This window comes from Apteryx rowi, unplaced genomic scaffold (genome assembly GCF_003343035.1).
Source record: "Apteryx rowi isolate R43461 unplaced genomic scaffold, aptRow1 scaffold_225, whole genome shotgun sequence".
Taxonomy (NCBI): Eukaryota; Metazoa; Chordata; class Aves; order Apterygiformes; family Apterygidae; genus Apteryx; species Apteryx rowi.
Window position 1 is genome coordinate 933,444 of NW_020448586.1, and position 25,653 is coordinate 959,096.

Below are 25,653 nucleotides of genomic sequence, written 5' to 3' on the forward strand. Positions count from 1 at the left end.
GCCCCGCGGGCGAGCTTGCCGCCTCGCGGCCGCCTCATGGCCGCCGTTGTCTCCGCAGGCGGCGCTTGGCTGCCGGGCGGCGCAGGTGGTGATGCAGTACTGCATCCTGGCCAACCACTACTGGTTCCTGGTGGAGGCCGTCTACCTGTACAAGCTGCTGATTGGCGCCGTCTTCTCCGAGAGGAATTACTACAGGCTCTACCTCTACCTGGGCTGGGGTAGGGGCCACCCGGGCGCAGGCGGCGCCGCGGTGTGGGCGAGCGCCGCGGCCCCATGGCGTCCCCGCAGCGTGGGCGAGCGCCGCGTCCCCACGGCGTCCCCACGGCGTCCCCGCGGCGTCCCCACGGCCGGCCCGGCTGCCTTCGCCGGGCGGGTTTCCCAGCTCAGGCGGGCGCTTGGTTTTCACAGGGTTTGCTGTGTGACTTGCAGGCACTCCCGTGGTGTTCGTGGTGCCCTGGATGGCCGCCAAGTACCTGAAGGAAAACGCCGAGTGAGCGGGGAGGGACGCGGGTCCCCCGGGGGGTGCTGAGCCCCGGGGCCGGGTCTCCGCTGGGTTTGGGTGCTCAGGGAAGGGGACCGAGGCGGCCGCGGGGCGGGGGCCGGGTTGCACGCTGCCGAAACGCTGTGCCGCTCAGCGGGGCCTCCTCCCGCATGTGCACGCGTGTCACCATCCCGCTCGCGGCCCGGCGTCACCACGCTGCTCTCCCTGCCCAGGTGCTGGGCGCTGAACGAGAACATGGCCTACTGGTGGATCATCCGCATCCCCATCCTGCTGGCGTCCCTGGTAAGGGGGGCGCGGGTGCCTCTTCGCTGTCTCAAGCGCGTCCCACGGCTTTTTGGAGAATGGCAGTTTGGCCCCCAGCTCACGGCCCTGCAGAGGGCCACGATCCATGGGGGCCGCTTCTGGTGCGGGAGCGGTTCCCAGCAGCCAGTCCTGCCCCTGTCCGGCTCCCCGCTGGGAGAGGTGTCACCATCCCTCCAGCCAGCCCCATGCCCACTGCGCAATAGGGCCACCTCAAAGGCCCAGCGCTAATTGCACATTTTTTTTTGCACAGAATTGCTAACTGTCCCTCTTGTAACCTCAGGGACATGGAGAAAAGGAGGGCTGCAGGCCCTACGGGTCAGCGCAGGGGGCATGTCTGTGCTCAGCCAGAGAGAAGGGTCCTGGGTGCAGGCCCTGCTGCTTCCCAGCCTGGATTTGGGGCCGAGGGACAGGTGCTGGGGCTCCAGCGCTGTTGGGCTGCACAGCTGGCTGTGGGTGTCCATGAGTCCAGGCAGCTCGCCTTTGCCGGTGGGTGGGCACACCTGCCTTCTCCCAGAGCACAGCGGCCCACAGCCCCTCGAGGAGTGCCAGGGTGGGGGCATGCTGGGGTACAGGTGCCCCCGCCCAGGGCATTGCTGTGCTAGCAGCATCTCCCCCCAGATCAACCTGCTGATCTTCATGAGGATCCTCAAGGTGATCCTGGCCAAACTCCGTGCCAACCAGAAGGGCTACGCGGACTATAAGCTGCGGTGAGCTGGAGGGGGCAGCGGGGAGGGAGGAAGGGAGGAGGCTGCTCTCTATGCCATGCCACCCTCCACACTCCCATCTCCTCCAGGGCAGCACCCTGCTTCTCAGTCCTGTAATGTCAATAAATGACCATGCTGATGGTAATTAATGGACTGTCCCTGCTTAGCCCTGTGGTGCACTTTGCAAGCCTGCCCCAACCCTTTAGCGCTCACAGGCCTATGGACCCCTTTCTACTCTTTCAGACTGGCCAAAGCCACACTGACCCTCATCCCCCTCTTCGGGATCCATGAGGTAGTCTTCATCTTTGCCACTGATGAGCAAACCACGGGCATCCTGCGCTATGTCAAGGTGTTCTTCACCCTCTTCCTCAACTCCTTCCAGGTGAGGCAGGAGGGTGAGCTGTGCAGCAGCACATAGCCCATGCAGGGAGGAGAGGCCCCCCCTTTCTCTGCCCATTGCCAGCCTGGTGGTGCCCACCACCACCCCTTGTCTGGCCTGTGTTCCTGGCCTGGGGAGCCAGTGCAATGCCAGCTCCAGGCTGCATGCACTAAGAGCATCCATCTCACCCTCATGCGGCCCAGCAAAGGGCGCATGACCCAGGCTGTGGTCCTGGTTTACTGTCCCAGCTCCAGCCTACCTGACCCAGTGGTAGGAGAACACAGGCCTCGACCCTGCTTGCAGCTTACCAAAGCACCATGGAGCAAAAACCCAGCCATGCACTGCCCCCTGGCTGAGCTCCAAGAGTAGGGGGTCACGACTGCAGCAGCCCTACAGCTGGCAGCAAAACCAGTGGCACTGTCACCATCTGCTTGATGGCAACAGAGAAACTGATGCACGTGTGACTGCTGCACCATGCCCAGGATGTTCTCCAGGCTGGGTGACCTTGACTCCAAAGGCAGGGTGACCTGCGCCCAGAAACAGCCTCATGAGACAAAACGCACTGCAGCTCCCAGGGCCGCTGAGTGCACCAGCCCAGGGGAGAGGCCAGTGGAGGTGTCAGGCTCATTCTGTGCTCTTGTTCTCTCCCCAGGGCTTCCTGGTGGCGGTGCTGTATTGCTTCGCCAATAAAGAGGTACGTACCGCCTCTGCTAGCTTTGCCTTACAGCCAGCCCACTTCTGCCTAGTTTGTGCTCCCTCCCTTGACTTACAGCAGTGTGCTAACTGCATAACACAGCCACAGCTGGAGTGGGAGGTACTCTTCTTGGCCATGTCGTGGCAGGGGCTGGAACCAGTCACTGCATGAGTGCAAAAATGCTGGAGGACTGTTACAGCGCTTCCTTCCCCTAACATCAGACAGGATGACTTGCAGAGGTGGCCAGGCTCGGGCAGTGCGAGCAAGCTGTGCTATATGCTCAGCCCGGCTGTCGCTGGAGGTTGCATGAGTGTACTGAGCATAATCCATTTGCTACAGCACTAGTTTAGGGTGCCAGAAGCCAGTAAACCCAAAGACAGGAGGTTTCCTTGAGCCTCGACTTTATTGCCTTTTTGTGCTGGGAACTGGGCTAGGCTTGTGTCCTGCCAGCCACAGGCTTTGCAAACTTGTCTCGTGCTGACTGGTTTGTGGAGAGGAAAGATGCTCCTCCAGAGGATGCAGGCCCAGCTTGACCCCAGAACACCTCTAGTGTCCCAAAGGGCCCCAGCCTTAGCCTTACCTGTGCCTACAGCAGCAGGCGGGAAGTGTGACAAGGCACTGCTAGGGAAAAGCCTCTGTGACATCTCATCTCCTTGCTAGGTGAAGTCAGAAATGAAGAAGAAGTGGCAGCTCTGGAAGCTCGACCACCCAGTGCTCTGCTGTGCCCAGTGATGGCAGCACAGCACAGCTGCAGTGACCTGCCCTGGAGAGCCAGAGGACATGGGGGCTGCAAGTGTCACGACCACCAAGGTGGGAGCTGCCCTGAAGCTTGCTCTGGTACTGCACCTCTGTTGTCTGCGAATGAGCATACCGGGGAGCCTATGTCCCAGCTGTGCCGAGGACCTGGAAGCAGGGCACAAGCCCTAAAGGAAACTGTGCAGCAGCATGCATCAGGAATGGCTGGGCTGCATCCAAAAGCAGTGGAGCTGCCAGAGGGAAGATTCCTTCCACTGCAGTCTAGGGCTGAGACGGACACACTTGGCTCTTACAAGACATTGCCATCTCCTCAGAAGAACCTCACCTCACTTAGGCTTCAGTGTGGAGCAGGTAAGCTACGTGGGGGAGGCCAGCCTGCTCATTTCTACCACTGTCTGACCTGAGTGTACAGCACCACAAACTACCTCCGTTGGCATCTGCCAGCCCTGCACACAGGAACTCCCTCCCCATCAGCACTGATGCCTTGGGCTTCTGCAGGAGCGGGGTCACAGCAGCTGGAGATGGAGCCCAGCCATCAGCAGAGGGCAAGCAGCAGGGAGACACTGCGATGCTGCTTGGCCCTGACATTCCTACACAGCATCTGCTGCCACTGTTCTGGTTAACAAGCATCTCTTGCTGCCACTGCATTCAGAGTTGGAAAGCTGAAGTGCCCTGAGCTGTGCCAAGCAATGCTGCAATCCAGGGAATCACGTTCCTGCTCTCCTTGCCCTAAGCAAAGACCATATTGCTAATGCCCTGTGAACTGTCTGTCCCAGAGAGAGTCTTCCTGCGAAGCTCCTCTTCATAGGAAGGTGCTGCTTCTGGACCTTCTCACCACCCTCATAACTGACACAGAACATGGCCTCCCTCAACACCTGCCTCCCTCCTTCTCTCACCGCCCTCTCCAGCTACACCAAACACCAGATTTCCTCCATTCTCTGAACTCTGCCTACAGCAGAGCCACATCAAAGCCTCCATTTGCAGTGAGCAGAACCAGCGGAGTAGGCAAGCATGTAGGTTACTGCAGCATTTGAGCACTTTGTGTTTATTCTCACAACAGCCCTTTAAGCAAGAGCAGCACCGCTTCCTCTTTGGCAGCAGGAGAAAACCACAACAAGGGAGGGTGAAGGACTCCAGAGCACCAGCCTGCAGCAGAGCTGGGAGCTGAGCCTTGACCTCAGCAAGTCCTAGGCCCAGCATCTTAACCACCTCTTCCCTCCGGAACTGTGAAGTCCTTCACAGGAAACATCTTGCACTTGGGAACTGTTTCACTGACAAAAGACTGGGCACTTCTAGTCCCAGCTGTGCAACAGATGTTTTAAGATGTTTGTTTTCCTGTAGGACACCAAAGCATTAGCTGCACACCCTTGTCAAGTGCCCTGCTGTACCCCAGAAAATCCAGAACCTCTTCCCTTCCTAGCTCTTCTCAGCAAATCCACTGATCCCAAGAGAGGGACACTGCAGAGACCCCTGCTCACAAGGAGTGCACACTGCAGAGCCTAACAGGAGAGCCTTGTCTGCACTGCCCTGGCACACCTTGGTATCCTGGCCACCAGGCTGCAACAGGGACCCCGACATCCCCACGCAGAACATCAAAATCGGAGAAGAGCCAGCAGCAAGCAATACTCCCCTGTGAGCATGGCTCAGAGCATCTACACGTCTCTCCTTTTGGAAGCGAAGCGCCTGTGCAGTTCAAGTACTAATGTTCACTTGCATCTGGCTTCTGCCAGAGAACAGCAGCAGGCAGAGCTACCCCATGGGACTGATTCTGGTGCTCTCCCATAAGAGCCAAGAGTGCAGCAGCAGATTCCAACGATGTCCAAGCCCCCTTGCTCTTACCTTCAGTAGCAGTGTGCTTCTGAGACTGCAGTCCATATCATTTACTTTACCTTGCAGAAAGGGCCACACCTCCATCAGGAGGGTGAAAGCAGCTCCGACTCTTCATTACACAGAATTGGATACAGGTAGTTCTCCAGCTCCAGGCAAGCTGCCCACTCAGCCCCCTGGGCTTACAGGCAGAGGGAAAGCATCTTGGAAACGCAATGTCTTAAGGAGGGTTGCCTTGAGCATAGGAAGGAAAGAGGCCATGCCAGGCTCAGCTGCAACTGGGTTCAAGGCTGGAGAGCAAGTCATGCAGTTCTTTCCTGGCTAGATAACCCCCGTGAGACCATTTTGCACATTAACTCTCTTTTCAGATGTAAATAAATGTTTATTTTTCAGCAAATGGAGCATGCCACTTCTGTCTGCTCTGAGGGAGGAAAACAGCTCTCAGGCAGTGAGGTAAAGGCAGCAGCATATGCAAGGGCACTGATACTCACTTTGCCACATAAGCGCACACACTCCCAGTTATAGAGGTATCAACGGATACTTGAAATTAGAACTATGTTCTATTCTCTAGGAATAGATTTTAGTTTACACAACAAGGAGGTAAGTGGCAAAATAAAACACATGATAGTGATTTGGGTAGCTGTTTGTATTATTTATCACATCAGGCTGAGCCATCTACAAAACAAGGGAGCAGGTAGTTTCTTCTGGACAGGAGTTGGATTGCTCTCTGGATGCTCCTCTGCTCTTCACTGGCTGCTGCAAGCTCCAGCAACCTACTATCCGCGTGTGTTTGGGGGTGCTGCTACAGGATCTGATGCCAAATCTGTTAGAAGCTACACTGCCTTGGGAAGAGAAAGCTGGCTCTCTTCCCAAAATCAAAATTAATCCCCTTGATGAGCACTGGCCTCTGTGCTTCCATATGCTCCTCTCTGAAGTGCTGCTCAGTGCAAGATGTAGCTAAGGAGAGGTAGCAGTTCTCAACTCCAAGGACCCCTGACTCATGGCAGTAAGGGGGAACTGCTTCCAGTTCTTTCCCAGCAGTTTCAAAACCGAGCACGGAGACAGAAAACCCTTGCTGCACGCTGGACCACTGCCAGGCTGCTCTGGGATATAAGGACTGGGAGAGCAAGCCCAAAGTGCAGCCTACTCTGCTCCACTCCCACCAGTCCAGGCCCCAAGTCAGCTTAAGTTTGTACTGAAACACAAAGAGCTTTACTGCTGGCTAGAAAATGACAGAGATCCCTTTTTTGTTGCCCTATTTAAAGCTTTTTGTAATAGCTGCTGAATTATATCCTCTTGGTCTCCTATCTCCAGTGACAGATCAGAGCTTTGACTGAGGGCCTGGAAGAACTTGGTCACGCTGACAGCTCAGTCTCAGACCAGAGCTGGATGCAAGAAAATCAGTACTTCATCTTGAGAGCAAAATCCCAGCACACAACTCAACAAGGCCTAAGCTCATTTCTCAATTACTGTAGAGACAATAACCTTTGCCATGTAACTAGGGCCGTTTGGGGGCAAAAGTGTCAGTTCCCAAATAGGGGGGAAGGAGCTGAGCTCTTAGGGGAGCTCATGCTTTATTACCTGCACACACTCTTCCTCTGCAGCTCCAGCGCTGCCTGACCACGTGAGCTCCCACATCACCTACCCAGCTCGTGTTGCAAGGGTGTCCCCTTCATCAGGAACCAGGCAGGGACAGGTAAGCCATGGATAAGGAAGCCCCAGAGCCCTTCATCACACGAGTGCCTGGGGAGGAAGCTGGAAGAAGTTGTATGTATTTCTGACTATCCCAAAAGAAATCAATCAGGTTATTCATGATTCGACAACCCCAGCTCCCTCCAGGGAAGCCTACAGACCAGGCACCAGACACAGATTTTTATTTTTTATTTTTTTTTAATCCAAGTCAGCAAATGCTATTTTATTTAGCCAGCCAACATAGTCTGCAGGACAGCTCAACTTACAGCAGCACCAGACTCTCCCTGCTGCCTGCACAGCCTTCCTTTCAGCACTGAATGCTTTTGAAATCCTGCATTTCAGGGATTGCCTCCTTAAAGAAACACACTGTTCAAGGAACATCCCATCTCCAGTGTCCCTGGAGGACTACTCTGGAACTCCTTTAAACCTTTACATCTGGGCTCCTGCAGCCCCTCTTCTGCGGGACTCCCCTTCTTCCTTCACATCTACACCACTGAGTCTCTGGCCCACCCACACTGCACCCTTGTTCCCAGTTCCCCAAGCATTAAAATCCCCAGGATGTCCCAACCCCCCCCAGAAACCCTTCCTTCCCCCCTAAGACCCAGCAAAGCTGATCCCAAGTCCATGCAATCTCTTCTTCCTGCCACCCAATTTCCTGCACAGTCTATCCAGCTCTACTGAGGCATCACCAGGCCGGGGCCTTCCAAGGCCCTTCCACTTATTTCTTGCCTCTGCAAAAGTCTCCTCTTCCCCCATAGGCACCTTGCTTTAACTGCAAGTCTGGGCTTCCAAGGGAAGCAGCACTGACAACGCTGTGCTACTGCAGCCAGAGATGCCCTCAAGGCTGGGGAGAAGGGGGGTACATGCTGCCTTGGCATTCCCCACATTTCCTCTGGCACCAGGGAATGGAGGACAAGGCCCAAAATACTGTTCCCAGTACAGTCATGTCCTCAATATTCTGAGGAGCTGTCAGGGTTGCTGCTTCAGGAACTAAAGCCTTCAGGAGAATCAGCTCTGCCACAGCAAAAAGTTTTTCAGGGTGAAGCCTCCTGCAGCCTTGTCCTACTGCACAGCTAGGCACTGGATGCCTACATGCATGTGCCCACGTCATTGACTCATTTGCTAAACATGGCAGACAATTTTTTGGTCTCAAGTTTAAGAGTCAAACATGAAAACAGGGCAATGCCACACAGCTGAGCACACAACTGCACACAAACTGCCAGTAGGGCAGGCTTGTGAAGTGGGCCATATCTGCCTCAGTACTCCAGGATTGCCCCCAGGAAGCACAGGTACAACTTTTCATTGGAACAACCAAGCTAGACATCACTTTTATCACAGATTAGCTTTCAAGTCCACCTAAATGGTCCTGGGCTGCTGATCAGAAGGGCTGACTCCTGCTCCAAGGATGGAGTTGGAACTGATTTTTGTACTCTGCCATCAGTGATCAAGCTCCAAAAATCAGAAAGAAAACACTGTTTCTTCCCCTTCCCAGCAAAGAGAAGGACAATTTTCCAGGCTCCTCAAGCCCATCACTCAGAATTAAGGTATTTTTTTTGACAGGACTCAGCAATACAGAAGAACAGAGAATCACTGCACAGTCCTGGAAACCATTTTGCTTTAACGCAACTGCCACTGGTCCCCATATGGCTGCTTGCACACCTCCAAGAGATGGGGTAGTTTCTCTGGGGAGTCATCCTCTTCCTGCACCACCTGCTTGCACTTTGCAAACACCTGCACTGCTGGTGCAAGAATGCCTGGGCAGATCTATTTCCAAACAGGGAAGCCTGGAATCCAAGGGCAAGCAGTGGTTGAGGACTGAAGCTTTGCACTGCAGCTGAAGCTGGGACATGATTTTTTACCCATCTCCCACATGGGACAGACCTCTCTCCCTCATTCTTGTTCTGCCTGCTTGGCACTCTGCTTCTTGCCAGAGGCACAGGAGACTGAACAGTCTCTGGAGCTTTTCCTTCTCTCTCATGTCCTTCCAGGTGCACATCTGCCTTGCAACTGCTCTCAGTGTTGGGACCCTTGCCAGGGTCTCTGCCCTGGTCTCTGCCATTAGGCAACCCCAAAGAGCTTGTTCTTGTGGCGAATGAAGAGCACAATCACAGATAACTCCTGAAGGGGGCAAGAATCTGGACTGAACCAGGGTGGCCTGGTAGGAGGGAGAGGTTTTGAAGGACAGATCTGGGATGGCAAAAGGAAAGACATGCCAGCTAGAGACGGGCTGCAAAAACTGTGCAGCTCAGTGAACTGACAGACACTAACTCTACTTGCTTTACCCACTCACCACAAGCCTGCCCTCCTTATTGCTTCAGACACATTTTTGGAGTCTGCTCCTGGACAACTACCAATTCACATGTCACAGGAGGGGCTGTGGCAGGTGTCAGAGGTCTTGGGGAGGATGGGATGCAGAGAAGGGTAGCCTGATGGCTGCAGTCAGCTTTCTAACACCACGCAGCCCTTAATGATGAAGGCTGCAGGAAGCTTAAGGCAGATAAACCCTCCCAGCTCAGTGCTTCTCCTCTTAACTGAACCTTTTGATGTGAACAACATGGTCCTGTGAACCCAGACAACAGTGAGGCCCATAGAGGTGTCGAGTCCTTGTCCTCTGCTGTCCCTCGTTCTCCCAGGCACGTTCTCCAATGGCTGAGACCTTCTTCCACGTATCTGTCAGCCGTTGCAGCACTCTCAGCCGAGCTGCGGTACTGCCAGCACAGCCCTCTCGCTCATTCTCCCAGGCACACTTAGCTTCCGGGTGGAACAGTCACCCGACGTCAGTATTCCTGCAGCCATCAGGAAACACAGGATGGTCATCCTTTCAGTGGGGCAGAGGGACAAGGGGGCTAGGGATTTTCCAAAGGGAAAGCCAGTCAAAGGGCACATGCTTAGGACCAGTTAGAGTGGAGCCACAGCTGTGCAGGCTATGACTGAGCACTGGGCACAAGCAGCAGATGGCTTTTACCTGCTGTGAGCAACTGTCCTCTATTCCAGAGCCCTCCATAGCTGTCAATACTTCCTACTCACCGTCCTGCTTCATTATGGCTCTAGCCAGCTCTGCCCGCCCTGTCCTGGGGCTTGAAGCCTTTGGAGGTTTTGAGTCACAGTCTGCAGAGCTTTTCCTGAGGACAAATCAAAAGAAAAAAAAAATCATTAGCACAACAGGCCAACAAGTGGCAAAGAACAGGCTGCAGACAGCATTGTTGCTGTTCTCCTGCTTCTCACACTGCCCTCTTCCTTGCAGCTTCCAGTGCTCCTCAAACAACAGCCCCTTTGGCTGCCTGTTGCTGGGACAAGTTCCTGCCATCACAAGAACAGGGCACAGGCATTGGAAGCCACCTCGCAAGCAGCTCTGATAACTGAGCAAGAGGAGAGGATGGTAGCTGGGGGCACATATATCCCCTTCTCTTAGCCTGGTTCTGTCAACAGAGGACAAGGTAGAGCCCAAGCTTTGCAGTGAGAAAGATGCCTCCTCAGTGACCAGGGAACTGGATGGATGTTTCTGGCTGGGAAGCGGGGAAGGGACTAGGGCTCCTGAGCTGTTGGGCAGCTGGAAGCAGGGTCCACGTTCCCATCTCCTATGCAGCTCAGCACAGGGAGCAGCTCTCTCCTTTGCACAAAGGTGCTGCAGCAGATCTGGCCCTTTGCTGCAGCTTAGGCCCATAACCGTGTGGCCACAGGGTGTAACAACAAGTTACACTGACACTACAGCTTGGCAGTACAGCGCTCCTAGGCTTGTTTCAGAGCAAACAGCAATAAATCCTTGCTCTTGGCTAACACTCATTCTCTCAGCAAGGAAGATGCAACCATCCAAGGTCCAGGTATCAGCAGCTGCTTTATGCTCAGCAGTGACAGCATTCCCAGCACCTAGCATCTCTCAGGAGAGAGCATGCCGTAAAAGTCCTGCAACCCCCATGCTGGGAGCCTGCAGAAACGCAGAGCGCGTCTGCAAAGAAGTGGAGCCACAGGAGTCTAAGTGCCTTAGTATCATTGGAGATCAGACTGCTGGGACAACAGGGAGAGCAGTGACTGGGCAGAGTCCAGGGAAAGCTGCTGCTGGGCTGGACTGGCAGAGCTTACTGGGGCCCAGGGAACACAGCACTGGGGTAAAGCACAGAACAGCATTCACACCTTAACAGGAGAGCCAGAACTTCCGCAACACAAAGGGAAGGAAGAGATGCAGAAGATGACAGAAGAGGCTCTTCCTAGGAATTTGTCCCACAGAAACACAGCAGGATCTACTCTAGCAGCAGATAAGAAATGCAAGAAAATGCCAGCACCAGCTTCAGAGCCTGGAGACTTCTCTGAACATGATGGAGGATAATTAGGTTCCTCCAACCCACCACTGCCATCAGGAGCCTGCCCAGCCATGCCCCCAGTCCAGCACAACAGGCACTTCATGTGACCAGGGTTCTCCCTGACCTTACCCATTTCTCCCACACACTCCTCTAAGACAGCTGACAGCTCGGGCAAGCTCAGAGACTTCAAGGAAGGCGGCCATTCTTTTAGTCCTTCAAGAAAGAGAAACAACATTTATAAGTCTGCATGTTCTCTGTGACACAGTGGAAACAAACGCTTGGTGTCACTCTGACAGTGTTTGCACCCAAAGTGGCTCCAGAAAGGAGTTCTGTATTGCATGTTGAAAGAACTGGAATCATCTGCAATAGCCACAGAGTTTTTGGGTTTTTTTTTTTGTTTGTTTGTTTTGTTTTTTTTCCTCCTCTCACTAATTCCATCATTTAAGAGAATTAAGCTCATGTGCTTGGATTTCCCCTCCTCCCCCTTTCTTTCCTCTCTCTTTCTGGACAGGTCACTATTAAGTGAATTACAGAGGGATTAAATGTAGTGGATGGGGAAACACCAAGATCCCCGTCTGTCTCACTTTTAAACACAAACAGTGAAATGCATCTCTGGAAGCTTGTCATCAGGCAGCAGGATCATTTGCTAACTCTCCGCAGCAGGGATGCAACGGGCCATCCCTGACCAGTCGCATAGAGTAGTTCGCACTGCCTCAATGTGTTAACAGCACGGTTCCCCAGATGGGGTCAGGAAACCTACTGGAGCTTCTGATTCAAACTTTGCTCTAGAGCACAGTGTGATAACACATCTGAGGAGCCCACGTGCTGCACAGCAAGGGGAAGCCACAGGCCCATGAAGCAGGACTGCCATTGAGTGTCTGTGCCACAGCCTCGCATTTTTGGACACAGACATACCTGCCAGACCCCAGCACGCACTTAGGAAAAAAGTTTCAGAGAAACTCTGCTGCAGTGAAAGCCCAAAGGCCCTGGATGCTTCAGATGCTTTCCCTGGGCTAGACCTTTAATATTAAATTTGAGGGTTTGGCCACTCAGCCATTTCCAAATCACTTCTAATATTATCCTCTCAGCAGCATAAGGCACAAGCATGTGGCTGCTCTGGGTTTCCTGTTGTTTACTCAGCCCCTGCACCCTTTCCCATAGCCTGGTAAGCTCCTCCTTCCCCAGGTGCAGCATTTGACTCTCACCAAGCCGCCTGCTCTCACTGGTTCCAAGCTGCACCTTTGCGTCCAGCACTCTGCCAACCGCCTGCTCTTGGGTTAGCCGGGAGGACAGCTCTGCCTGACAGGACCTGCCAAACAAGACAAAGACCATTAGAAGTGCCCCTGTGCACTTCTAAGAACAACATGCCAGTCTCTGCCCTCCTACATCCTGCAAGTACCTGCTTGGGGTGCCGAGGGACCGCATCTAACGCCCTGGATTACAAACTGCTCCTTGTTCCTTCCCAGGAAGAGGAAGACGTGCCCCAGACAAAGCTCAGGGCGCTCTCCACTGTGCCCCATCTCCACAGCAATCTCTGCCCCTGTCCACAGAGGAGCTGCGGGGGGAGAAGAGAAGGAGGCGGCGGGTTGAGCAGGAGAAAGCCTAAGGCAGGGACTATGCCCGCTTTGCATGAGAATCAAGCCTGATCCAAGGTTTCTAATGGGCTAAGTGAAGCTAGCCCAGGATAGGCATCAGGTTAAAGGAAAAGGGCCATGGATAAAGTTGTCTGGCTAATATCACATCATTGGTTCAAGCAGTGCAGCCTCGGAGCATCACAGGGTCCTACTACCAGACAGCCTGAGCTTCAGTCAGAAGGAAGAGAACAGTGCTCTACCCCTCACAGTTGGGAAGATTACTTTGCCATCCCTTTGCAAGACAATCTCAATTTACCCTGGTTCAGAAGTGAACAGACCCCATCCTTCTACTGGGCCAGGAATTATAGCAGTAGGACTAGTGCCAGCTTCAAGGACATGTCAGTCCTCTAACTAGATAGAAAGGGGCCCAAGACAGAAGGGTAATCCAACCGGGGCAGGAAAAAAGGGCCACAAGTGCAATAAAGAATAGCTTAGGGGGTGTAAGAAGAGAAAACTCTAAGGCAGTGGTTGGCATAAACAGGACAGGTTTTTCTGTCAGGTGCCATTAGAGCTGCTAGCAAGGAGTCCTTCACTAGCCAGGGCAGGACACTGCTAGCTCTTTGATACTATCTGAAGTTAAAAACTCAGTCCTGCATCCACCTGAGCACCAAGATACACCCTGAAGCTGGTCCCTAGGCGTTCATATAACCATGAACAAAGCACTTAGCCCCTTAGTTCTGAAGGAGCCGAGTGCCTTCTCCTCCTAGCTGAAACAGGGCACTTGGCACCTTTGAAAAAAACAGGCCCTTTTCTATCTCATGCATCAGATGAAAGCTACACATCTTCTCACATGGCTTTGGCTTGCCAATTGAGACTGTCAGGAAGAATTCAGAATGGGTTCAGATGCCCAGTAAGCTCTCCTGTCTTACCCTAAGAGTCACCTGCAGGAGTGCCAATATCACCCCTGAGCTCTGCACGGCCTATATGCCATTTCCAGTAGCCACAGTGCCATTTCCTGGCAATGACTTACTTGATTTGATCCAGCAGGACTCCAACATTCTTGGTGATAGCTTGAGCCTCTCTGAGCTGGCACTGGACATCATTCAAGGTCTCATCCCGCTCCATCAAACAGCTCTCAGCCACCGCACGCAGCTTCTGCTCCTGGCACACCTGGCCCTTCATCACCTCCACCTCTTCACACCTCTACAGCAGGGCAGAGCAGAACAGGGACTAGGCTGCGAGTGCTGTACATCACCCTCTCACACGCTTGCTCCCAAACACATACAACATAACAGTGCGCTGCTGATCCCTTACTGCAATGCGATTAGCCATTGAGCACTCACGGCAGACATCTTACCTTGTGCAGTTGAATGGCCAGTTCCTGCATCTCAGCCTCCAGCCGATCCGCATAGGCCAGCTCCAGGGCATCGCTGGGGGGTCGAGCGTTGCTGTGCCAACGGGCAATGGCAGAAGTCATCTTCCTCTTGGGTCCAAACAAACTAGTGGGACAATGGCAAACACTTCACCATTTGGCCCCTGGCCCAAGGGGATGTCATGAGGATCTCTGCAACCTACTGGCTCCTCCAAGGCGCTGCCAACAGCAGGAGCCTGTTGCAGCCAATGACTAAGGGATCTCAATGTTGTGTGGGGGACAGGGCCAGGACAGAAAAGCGCTCACCAGCTAAACTCTCCTGATCAGGCTGTGTGCGCTGTTTCCAAGGGAGAGATTATGAGAATTGTAAGTGGAAATGCAAGAATCACATTACAGCCACTCACGTGATGCCTATTTCCTTCAGATCACTCTCTGTGAGGGTCAGGAAGATCCGGAGGTCAACATCTTGCTCCTCAAACACTTGCAGATACTTCAGGCACCCAATCTGCTCAAGGAATGTTGCCAGGTCCTGCAACCCATCCAAAACAAGCTTATTTATACTCTCATAAACAAGAGCACCACACTTCTTGTTCATCATAAACATCTGCTTCTTCATGTTGCTGTTACACCTTCCTAGGCTTTTGTAGCAGTCATAACTTCCCTGTATAACTGCACTTCTCTGGCATCACACAATGCAACAGAACTGGACTATATGCTGCAGATATTGCATCTTGTACCTAACGCGGGGAAGACAGACGCACCAACGTTTCCCCTAGCCCCCACCACAGCCACATTTGAGAGCATGCTCACAGACCTAAAGGATCTGGAATAACCTTCAGAGAAACAGCAACATCTAAGCAAGCAGCTCTTTGTAGAAGAAGCTGCTGTTCCACAAGCATCTGAGCTGGGACAGAGGTTTGGTATCAAAGACATTTTGGTGACAAATTCCCTTCTACCTGATAAAGCCAAGAACAAAGCTTGGAAACCCTTAGACAAACCTCCAGAGCTTGATACAGAGGCATGGTCTGCACTACTCCAGAGGAAGCTCTCTGTCCTTAGTTACCTGGGGTCCTGTATAGACAGGAGGCTCAGGAAGGATGAGGTGCTGACTAGAGCTCCCAGGTTTCCCAGGGCAGTGGGTCCACTGGCTATCACTGTTGCTGTAGCGGTTCTTGATCTTAAAGCTTTTGGCTTGTTTCCGATTAGGAGGACTATTTGCATGGTCAGAATCCTGAAAAAGAAAAATCATCCCAGGAAATGTAAAGGTAAAGGAGGATCATGTAAAGATGACAGGATCACTACATGTAATAAAGCATCGAAAAAAGGAGAGAAAGTGCAGGCTCATTCAATTCCCAATCACTAAATTCAGGAAGTAGCCCACAAACACATGCATTTAAGACTTTATCAGAATCCTTTACCAGAAATCCTTTATCATTTGCTTTATATTTATCCAGAGCTGGCTTCAAAACGTGAACTGTGACTTGAATCAGTGAGTAACCTCCTGCCTCTTCCCCTCTGTTGGTACTTCAGAAATGCCAGTATGACACTGCTGTACTTCTCTAAACCTTGTGATATTGTTTGTTATCTTGCCAAGCTAAATAACTAGTCCAAGCTCTAGCAGAGAATGTCCTTTCTAGACTGCTAGCTAGATGGCATTTGAGAAAGAGCTCCAAAGCTAGGGAAGGGAGTACTTAAAAGTTACTGACTAGCCATCAAGGACCTACTCTAGAGTGACCATGCTCTAAGAGGTGGCTTGTTTGATCTCTCAGGCTAGTAGCCAGTTTGTAATGCTCACGTATGGAAACGGACTTTCTTGTCTCTGCAGTACTGCCTTCCTTCATCTAGCCTGCTACTACAGTCTCCTGTGGAGGTAGGGTCAGGAGGGTGACAGAAGGGTGACAGCATCAGCCAGTCTGAAGGTAGAGAAAGGAAATTGGACATCCCCACCTCATTGCTCTCCAGGGAGCCTTCACTGCTGACCCCCAGGGCTTTGGTCAGGCATTCACTGCTACTGCTGCTGCTCCTGATGGTTGCCAAGTTGTTGGTGCAGAAAACATTCTCCTCTAGAAAGGAGAGGAAGGAAAAAAACAAAACAAAAACAAAAAAGAAACCAAGGATCAGCTTCCTTATGTTCAATCCTGATTTTGTCACACAGCTAATCAGGGAAACCTGCTGGGAGGTGTAAAGAAAGGAGAAACCTTTCATGAAGCAAGGCTTCATGAACAATACTCATGACACGAGATGATTCTGCAGTATCACATGTCTGATCCCAGGCACTAGGTTTTCCCCAAGTCTGTTTAGTATCACAGAGAGCAGGAAGGCTGAGAGACAGGTACATAAGTGAAGCTCTGGGTAGCAGGGTGAAAAGGGGATTATTACAACCAAGCCTGTACTCCCATTACTAAAATCCAGGAAAGTCCTTTCCTTGAGCACAGTGCCAATGCAGAGCTACATTTTCCTTTACTACACTTAAAGTGCCCACAGATCCTTTCTTCCCCCTGCTCCTTCCATTAGAGCACCACACACACTGCTTGGAGGACAGGGTCAGCACCACACAGTTTTAGCCACAGATGCAATAGTGTGATGCTAAAGACCCTGCGACCACTGCTGCCTAAACAGGCTAAGCAGATTGGGAAGGGAACATACAAGCCAAGGGGCTGCACGCAGGCTGGTCCCACATCCAGGCGTGCACCGCAAGTCAGGTTCTTTTCCGAGACAGTGACTTACCCCTGCTGCTGCTGCTCTCCACATCCTGCTCATTGATTGGAGAGGTAACATCCCGGTTCCGGATATCATCTGCTTCACAGCTGCCATCATCACTGAATGTAACATAGCCCTGAAGAGGGACCTGCTCTGTGTGCAAGAGAAGGGGAGAACAAGCAAAGAAATTAGGATGCAAGTTATCAGAGAGGTTCTAGCAAGAGGAAGGGCAACCACCAGCAACCACTCAGGGATTTGAAGAGAATCCAAAGAAGGGACTGTACTTTCAGCTGGCAGGTTCTATTTAAACAGCACACAGAAATTGAGAAATGCACATGCCTACAAGCTCCCTCACACAACCACACACCAAATGTACTTTATCTAGATAGTGGCATTGAAGAAAAGTCACAGGGAAACAGCCTTGTAGCAGAGATGCACCTTACTTATAGAGCTTTCAGCATTTCCTTCCCTCTTTACTCCCAGACCATCAAGGACAAAAACCATCTGCTTAGTAGAGCAAAGTGCAGACTGTGCACCCCCTCCCTGCCAAGCCAAGCGCATCCTGTAAAAGCAACCCTTTTGCATCTGTGTTAATACACCGGTAGCAGCCCACTATGATTTCAGAAGCTGGCAGTACTATTTTGGTACGGTTGCTATCCATGGGGTAGCATTCATCTGCGCTAAGAAAATTAACTAAACATTAAATATGCTTCTACGCCCATATTTGTAGCTATTTTAGACAAAGACGTAATCAACTTGAGGACTAGCTATGGTCATGTATGCAAAGCAAAACTCATACCATTGCATCTAGTGATTTGGGTCTAAACTAGGACACCTTTCTCCTTACCTATTACACAGGTTTTACAATCTCATTTTTAAGCAGTGAATATTTCAGCTGTCACAGAAGACAAAACCAACAGGTCTAGGAACAGCAAGTTCACTTTCATTATCAGTGATATCTTGGCCTGTGTAACTGCTTACTCCATCATCAGCTTGGGAACCGCTCTCAAACTTTTAAACCTACCTCCAAAAAGGAAGCTGGACTGTTCAAGAGTCAGGGAAACAGTGACTGAGCTAACAGCAGCATTTGTTCCACTGATAAGTGAAGCACACATCAATATCCAGCTCTGACAAGAAAGTTCAGGTGTTTTGTTTTTAAACCAGAGAGTGTATAGCCTTGTATGAGGGGGTTTGCTACCTTTTCCCCGTACAAGCCACACAGGACCCCCCCCCAAAAAAAACCAAAAAAGCACAGAAACAGCTGCAGAGCACTTAAAAGGTCAAAAAGAACTCTCAGTTTAGCTTTTAATTTTTCTCACCATAGTGAGACTGCTTCTTTCCCCCAATTCCAACTGCTGTTATCTTAGCCAAAGCCTGGGGCCCCTCATGAATGCTGGGACCCTTGGTCCTACGAGCAGGTCTCTGTCTCTGGGGAGCAGAACATGATTCATCTGAGGAACTCAAATCTTCATATTTTCCTGTGGTCAAAACAAAGGCTGTTAGCAGTATGTTAATTTACCTATTTTATTTTGCTACTGCTCCTGTAAAGAACAATGCACAAAAAAACCCATAAGTTAACTAGGTGAGAAAAGGGGCAGCAGACCAAAATTGCTGGATCCACGCTTCTTTCACTCCAGTCACTCTTGTCAGTCCAGTCTTCAAAAAGGGCAAGAAGGAAGACCCAGAGAACTACAGGCCAGTCAGCCTCACCTCAATCCCTAGAAAGGTGAAAGAACAGCTCATCCTGGACGCCATCTCTAAGCACATGAAAGATAAGATGATGATCAGGAGTAGTCAGCATGAATTCATAAAGGGGAAATCATGCTTAACCAGTCTGACTGATAGCCTTCTACAATGGGATGCCTGGCATGGTAGACAAGGGGAGAGCAGTGGATGTTGCCTACCTTCGTTTCAGGAAGGCTTTTGACACCGTCTCCCATAACAGCCTCATAGGCAAGCTGATGAAGTATGGGCTAGGTGAGCAGGCAGTGAGGTGGACTGAAAACTGGCTGAATGGTAGAGCTCAGAGGGTTGTGATCAGGGGCACAAAGTCTAGTTGGAGGCCTGTAGCTAGCAGTGTCCCCCAGGGGTCAATACTGGCTCCAATCCTGTTCAGCTCATTCATCAATGGCCTGGATGATGCGATAGAGTGCACCCTCAGCAACTTTGCCGATGCTACAAAACGGATACAAAAAGGAGTAGCTGATACCCCAGAGGGCTGTGCTGCCATGCAGAGGGACCTCGACAGGCTGGAGAGATGGGCAGAGAGGAACCTCGTGAAGTTCAACAAAGGGAAGTGCAGAGTCCTGCACCTAGGGAGGAATAACTGCATGCACCAGGACAGACTGGGGGCTGACCTGCTGGAAAGCAGCTCTGCAGAGAAAGACCTGGGGGTCCTGGTGGACAACAAGTTGGACGTGAGCCAGCAGCATGCCCCTGTGGCCAAAAAGGCCAATGGAATCCTGCGTTGCATTAGGCAGAGCACTGCCAGCAGGTCAAGGGAGGTGATCCTCTCCCTCTACTCAGCCCTGCTGAGGCCGCATCCGAGTACTGTGCCCAGTTTCGGGCTTCCCACAAGAGAAAGATGGTGCTACTGCAACAAGTCCAGCAAAGGGCTACTAAGATGATTAAGGGACTGGAGCAACTCTCATATAAGGAAAGGCTGAGAGGGCTGGGACTGTTCAGCCTGGAGAAGAGGAGGCTGGGGGGTGGATCTTATCAGTAAGCATTTGAAGGGAAGGTATAAAGAAGATGGGTCCAGGCTCTTCTCAGTGGTGCCCAGCAATAGGACAAGAGGCAACAGGCACAACCTGAAACACAGGAAGTTCTATCTGAACATGAGGAAAAACTTCTTTACTGTGAGGGCGACTGAGCACTGGAACAGGTTGCCCAGAGAGGTTGTGGAGTCTCCTTCCTTGGAGATATTCAAAAGCTGTTCGGACACAATCCTGGGCAACATGCTCTAGGTGACCCTGTTTGAGTAGAGGGGTTGGACTTGAAGATCTCCCAAGGTCCCTTCCAACCTCAACCATTTTGTGATTTGTCCTCAGAAGTACTGCAATTTCCAGGGCAAATCAGCCAATACTACCCCTACACAAATAATTACATGCTTTCAAAACAACAAGCACCTCTCTTCAGGCTCTGTCTAAAAATGAATGAGCTAAAACATTTCTCTGTTACCTGGACCCCGGCAGAAGACCTTGGGCACTGGGGCTGTATGCAAGTCTATCAATCCCACAATCTTCATATGTCCATACTTCATGGCCAGCGTCCGTGCTGTAGCTCCAGTGTTATCTCTCACATCTGCTTTTACTCCCTACAGAAAAAGAAACACGTTTATCATAGTTCCCTTTGCTAGATACATATATGAAATTCAAGGGAGCCAAAGAATTGTTTTACTTCCTCTAAACCCATCAGAAATACAGGCTCACCTTTGACACACAGTTCAAGCTCCACTAACTAATCCCTTGTTGCCCTCCTAATTATCTTATCTCTCCAGTCCCAGAATACCAATTAGCCCAGGTATTCTGCTCTTGTGCATTGCCACTGGGAACTAGTCTGTTTTATCCAAAATATGTTTTTGCACTGCTGCTTCCTTTTGGAAGCAAGCTGGACCAATTAAATGAGATATTAAAAAGGTGCTGTGTAATATCAAGAGATATGAATGTCCAAAAGCTTTAGGACAGAGGCACAAGATGCCCACTAGCTAGAGCATACAAACCTGTAAACACAACACTGGGGTAACTGCATTAGTAGTTTACCAATTTAGTCATTATTTAGTCAAATCTGGACAGTTAGGTGTCACTCCTATTCATGCAAAGCCAGTGTACAGTCAGAGCACTAGCATTCTGAAAACATACTTCCAGAACAGTTCTGGAAGCTTGGGTCTTCAATCAGAGGTGACTCATCAAAACCCAAACATAACAACACTTTAAGAAGTCTGGTGTCAAACACCCAGTTCTTCCTCACCGAGGTGTGGAACCACAGATTTTCCGCTTTACAAAAAACAGTCAAACACTTACATGGTTGAGAAGGTACTGAACAATTATCTCATGGCCAGAAGCAGCTGCTTCCATCAGAGGAGTATATCCATACACAGGCTCCCTAGAGAGAGGCAGAGAAAAAGAACACATCCACACGGGCTGAAATCAAAGATGATTCATACTTGAAATATTAGAGACATCTTTTGAGAGATGAATTCCTCCTTACTTGCAGTTGGCATTTGCCCCATTGTCCAGCAAGAACTTCACCATCTGCTGATGTCCAGCGCTGGTACAGTGAAATAAGGCTGTCCAACCATGAATATCCTTCATCTCCAGCTCCGCGCCTTGCTTCAAGAGAACAGAGAATGTTCTTTACTGCATCCCCTCTGCTGGGTCTGTTAGCCACTGCCCCTCTGTGCTGCGATACCAAGAAAGTTTAAATCCCTGTCGGGAAGCTGAACTCACAACAGAGCAAAAACTGCAGTTTGGTCACAACTGATGGAGAATCCTACTCTTTGTAGATGTAAAACATGTAGTAGTGGCTTTACCTATTTATTACTGGATACGCACCTGGAGAAGGAAATAAGCAACACTTTCATTTCCACAGCTGGAGGCCAGCATGAGTGGTGTCTGCCCTTCTGGTGTTGGGATGTTCACATTCACTCCTGCTTCCAGCAGCAGATGCACAATGGTGTCATGACCAATGTAGGAGGCATACATCAGTGGGGTCCAGCCACCACAGTTCCTCTTATTTAAATCCAGATCTCCACTAAATAACAGAGAAAAGAATTCTGCTGAACCACTGGCCTGGAGCTGTAGATCACAGTAGGTTCCTGTAGCCTCTTCCTACCATCACTGCACTGAAAGAAGGTTGAAAAAAATTCTAGCACCGAAGCCTTGTCCACATGGGAATTCTTATCAGGTGTCAAACAATTTCCACCCAAAAAATGAGGCAATATTTTTCACCAAAAGACCTGTCCCTTCCAACCTTGTGCCTAAAAACACTGCAGAAGTTCCAGTGATGTACCCTTGTCCCAGCATTAGGCAGACCTGTATGACAGCCAGCAAAAACACATAACCGGAATTAAGTAACAGACCTGTACCCTCTTTAACCTTCCTTACCGTTGAATACACTCCTGCACCACTTCATATTGGCCGACGGAGGAGGCTGTATGCAAGTCCAAGGGAACGTCCAGTTCTTCCCGACAGATCATCTGACTGACCCCATGCCACATAGAAAGGCTGCGGTTCAGCAGCTCCGACTCACTGGCTTCATCGCTCAGCTCCGACATCCTGCCCTGAGCAACCAAAGCAAAGTGAAACTTTTAGCTGGCTGATCTCACTTCTCTATACAACACGGCACCACCCTTTGGCTCTACAGCTCCAAGATGCCGTGGGCTTGGAAAGTGAGGTCATTTCAGAGGTATGACATGTCAAATTCCTACCTCTTCTTTGATCCCCTCCTTAGCCTGCTGTAGCCTGGAGCGACAAGACTTGCTGAGGAGGTTTGCTGGCAGTTTGCTGCAGTGGACTCTGGGATTCGTATACACTAGAAAAATAAAAGTCAATAATACTAAGAAATCATCTTTTAAATCTGATTTTAAGATTTCGGAAGCATTGGCTTGCTTTCTTCCCCCTTCTAATCAAAATCTGCTGAAGGCAACTTTTGAAAACCCTTGTCAAGAAAAGATATTAAACTCTTATTTAAGTGCTGACAGCATGCTTAGTATTATACTAAAGGACATAATTTCTGGTCTGTGTGGTTTATAATTCAGAGAAAATTAAAAATTCATGCATCAGGAACACCAGGAACATCTGTCTTATGCTGCAAAATAGCCCTGCTTAAATTACAATGAGGTCATTAATAATAACAACTATCAACTGCTTTCAAAAGTAGTTAATATCACCTGAATAGAGTGGACACTTCAATATGTCATCAGGCTGTTGGTAGGCTTTTACTGTTTATTGTTTCAGCACTTCACAAGCAATCCAGCAATCCTGTCTCTCCGATTCTTGGAAATGGCTGAAACACTTTGATCAGCAATGCACCTGCCCATTCCTTATCCGAGCGTGTCCACAGTACTGCAGACAGTAACTTAATTACAAAGCCAGCACAGTTTCACGACTGTCTGAAAGGTTTATTTTCCATCCCTAGCCTTGGGGAGCAATTGCGTATTAATCACTTTAACCACTCACAGGAGAACGTTCTTGTTTGGCACTTCATAAAAGCTCTTTGACACAGCTGCATCTATCATTCGATGTCTTCAGCTGCGGTTTCAGGCTACATCCAAGTCAATCCAATGGGGAGTGCTTTCCCTTCCCTCTAGTCTCACCGCCTCCCATGCACCACTTCTGGAGTTTGCCTGATCCCACCACGTGTTATGCTGGGCAGCTAAGCCAGCAAAACCTATTCTTTTTTCTGATAATTTCTTGCCAGTTTATCTCCTCAGACTGATTCATGGTGGGGTCATGCAAATGCCAAATTTGGCATCCGTGAAGAACAAAGGAGAGCAGGAGCATGTTTTTTTCAGCTGTAGTTGGTCTTTAGATTGCCTCAGCTGTAACGTTTCAAGACCATCCTTAGATTTTCTAAAGAATGCTGAGTCCTTTTCTTGCAACCACCAACCCCTTTTCTTACAAAGAAAGAAAAATGCCTTTAACTCCCACCCCCTTCACTCCCCAACTGGATCTTTTCTCCCACAAATTTGTCTTTTTTCCCCTCCTTCTTCTGAAGTTTGTTAAGATTAAAAAAGCACCATCCATTCTACCTAATAAAGGTCTACTAATAATAAGTGATTCCTTTTTAAAGAATATCTGTAAAGGCACATATTTTACCTAATAATAGCTATTTCAATTACACTTGCAATCCAAAGGCAAGAATATATAGGGCTGAACACAAATAAAAGACAGCCCACATCCTGAACACCATACAATCAAAATACGAAGAGATATAAATGGGTGTAAGTGGATGATAGAGGGAAAAAAGTAGGAGTGTTTCTTACTGCAACAGATTAAAGCTCCCATTGGAAGGCAAAAAGTCATGTTCACAGCTAAAGGAGGTAAAACCCATGACAACTTGGAGAAGCACATTCAGATGAAAATGAAGCTCCGTGTCTTCTCTCCAGACCTCCTTGCTAACTGGATATGCTAACTATAAAAACTACAGATGTTTGGTCTTTACCAGGATGTTGGCAATACTGACACAAAAGAAAGATTCTGAGACCAGAACCTTCAAGACTCTGCCTCCTTCCTACTGTCTCCACTGTGCTCTAACCACCTACATCACTGCTCCCTTTACTGAGAGATTTCTCCCTGGCATACTAAGCTGGAGCATGATGTCAGCTGCACCTGCACAAGCACGGAGGACAATCAGGCAGAATCCAGAGAACAATAAAAACAATCACAGCCCTAAAAACTGTGACATCCTATGCCTATCAGGGTTGTCTGGACTAAAGAAGGGAACACAGAAGGGGGCATGTGATAACAGCCTTCAAATTCATAAAAGGCTGCTGCAGACAGCGAGAGGAAAGAAATAATCTGTTCCTTGTGGCCATGGTGAATATGACAAGGTGTAATAGGCTTAAATTGTGGCAAGGAAGATTTTGGTTAAAGACCACAGAAATTACTCTGAAAGTAAAAACAACAGTACTGGAATAATTACCAATGGAGAATTAAGAATAGGCTAGACAGACACCCCAGGTTGTTCTGCTTTGGGGCTGAGTAATTAACTTGATATTCCTTTGAAAACTTTCTTAGCCCTGTGAGTCTAGTTATTATCAATTATACTTAACATATCAACACCTGCCTATTCACCATGGTCAGAGCTCTACTGTGCTGAGACTCAGTGCAGGCAGTGAACAACAGTGTTTTGGATTCAGAGAGTTTGCCTGTCGAAGCAGACAAGGTAACTGGAAGGTAGGGAAAGGGAAATGCATCACAACAACTTACTACGAAAAATCACAGCAAACAGCACCTTAGTATCCTTTTTTGGAGGATAAGACTAGGAAGGAATAAGTGACAGTATATGGAAAGAGATGCAGAAGAACAATACTAAAGGAAGCAGGAGGCAATTTGAGAAGAAACTGGGGCAAACAGCCCCCCTCACAGAACAAAGTCCAGCATTGCATGTTTATCACTTGCCCCTCAGTCACCATTAAATTGCACTAACTCTGCTAAGTTCACTCCAAAACTCTTCCCCAAGCATAGGTAAGGAGGAGACAGCCGCAAAGGCTCTTCTGTGGCAAAAAATACCTCTCCAGGACAGCATAAGTGTGGATGCTGGTGCAGTTTCCAACTGAGCCACCAAGCTGATCACATGCTTCACTTCTGCTTCTACCTTTGCCATCTCCACTAAACTCAGCAGCAATCTATCAGAAATAAAAAGCCTTGTCACACCCCTGTAAAGGTTCAAACAGCCCAGCTGTAACCAGCTCAGCCACAACCAGCACTCCCAGAGCTGCAACATCTCATATCCAGACCACTGTTTTCTGCTGACTGATCGGAGGCAGGTACACACTACATTTGTGGGAACTGCACTGGATTTCATGGGACTCAGGATACCATGATCATAATTAAGCGAGTGTGAGAGAAGGAGTATTCCCACAGGGTGAGCGCTGGCTGAGGACCCAGCGTACTTGTGTTCAATCCTACACGTGCCTGTGGACAAGTCCCTGGGCTGCTCTACTCCTCACCTGCAACCCAGGCACGACGCTCACAGAGGTGTTAAAACAAACACTGAACTCGGAAAGCGACAAAACATTGTCTAACAGAGCCAGGCAAGAGAGGAATGAAAAACGCTTCACGAGCCACGCCAGGAAGCACGTTTCCCGAGACAGCGGCTCCCGCCGCACCGCGCGGCGCCGAGCGGGC

General features: G+C 50.1%; 2 protein-coding genes across 5 annotated transcripts in view; one reads left to right on the plus strand and one right to left on the minus strand.

Moving 5' to 3' along the window:
* The window catches only part of LOC112965852 (glucagon receptor-like), a 9,520-nt gene extending 2,547 nt beyond the window's left edge, over positions 1-6,973 (plus strand). The window contains exons 7-13 of the mRNA XM_026065266.1: positions 31-218; positions 430-490; positions 715-784; positions 1,424-1,512; positions 1,753-1,891; positions 2,541-2,582; positions 3,243-6,973. Coding sequence (XP_025921051.1) covers positions 31-218; positions 430-490; positions 715-784; positions 1,424-1,512; positions 1,753-1,891; positions 2,541-2,582; positions 3,243-3,314 — 661 coding nt within the window. The 3' untranslated portion in view covers positions 3,315-6,973. The remainder of the gene's footprint in view (positions 1-30; positions 219-429; positions 491-714; positions 785-1,423; positions 1,513-1,752; positions 1,892-2,540; positions 2,583-3,242) is intronic.
* A 58-nt stretch (positions 6,974-7,031) lies between these two features.
* Positions 7,032-25,581, minus strand: ANKS3 (ankyrin repeat and sterile alpha motif domain containing 3). Of its 4 annotated transcripts, none has more exons than XM_026065263.1 (18): positions 25,036-25,577; positions 22,230-22,333; positions 21,907-22,082; positions 21,355-21,553; positions 21,011-21,132; positions 20,824-20,905; positions 19,982-20,117; positions 18,121-18,279; positions 16,829-16,954; positions 16,049-16,164; positions 15,165-15,332; positions 14,506-14,630; positions 14,087-14,228; positions 13,760-13,932; positions 12,361-12,464; positions 11,285-11,368; positions 9,885-9,979; positions 7,032-9,643 (listed from the first exon to the last, which is right to left on the minus strand). In XM_026065263.1, exons 1-17 carry the CDS (start codon positions 25,328-25,330, stop codon positions 9,897-9,899), a joined length of 2,394 nt encoding a protein of 797 aa, XP_025921048.1. In that variant the 5' UTR covers positions 25,331-25,577; the 3' UTR covers positions 7,032-9,643; positions 9,885-9,896. The 4 variants fall into 4 exon arrangements, 3 of the variants coding, with proteins under 3 accessions (XP_025921048.1, XP_025921049.1, XP_025921050.1); XM_026065264.1 differs by having other exon boundaries at positions 22,981-25,577; XR_003253410.1 differs by lacking the exons at positions 7,032-9,643; positions 9,885-9,979; positions 11,285-11,368 and adding an exon at positions 12,555-12,710 and having other exon boundaries at positions 12,374-12,464; positions 25,036-25,581.
* Between the last annotated feature and the right edge of the window lie 72 nt (positions 25,582-25,653).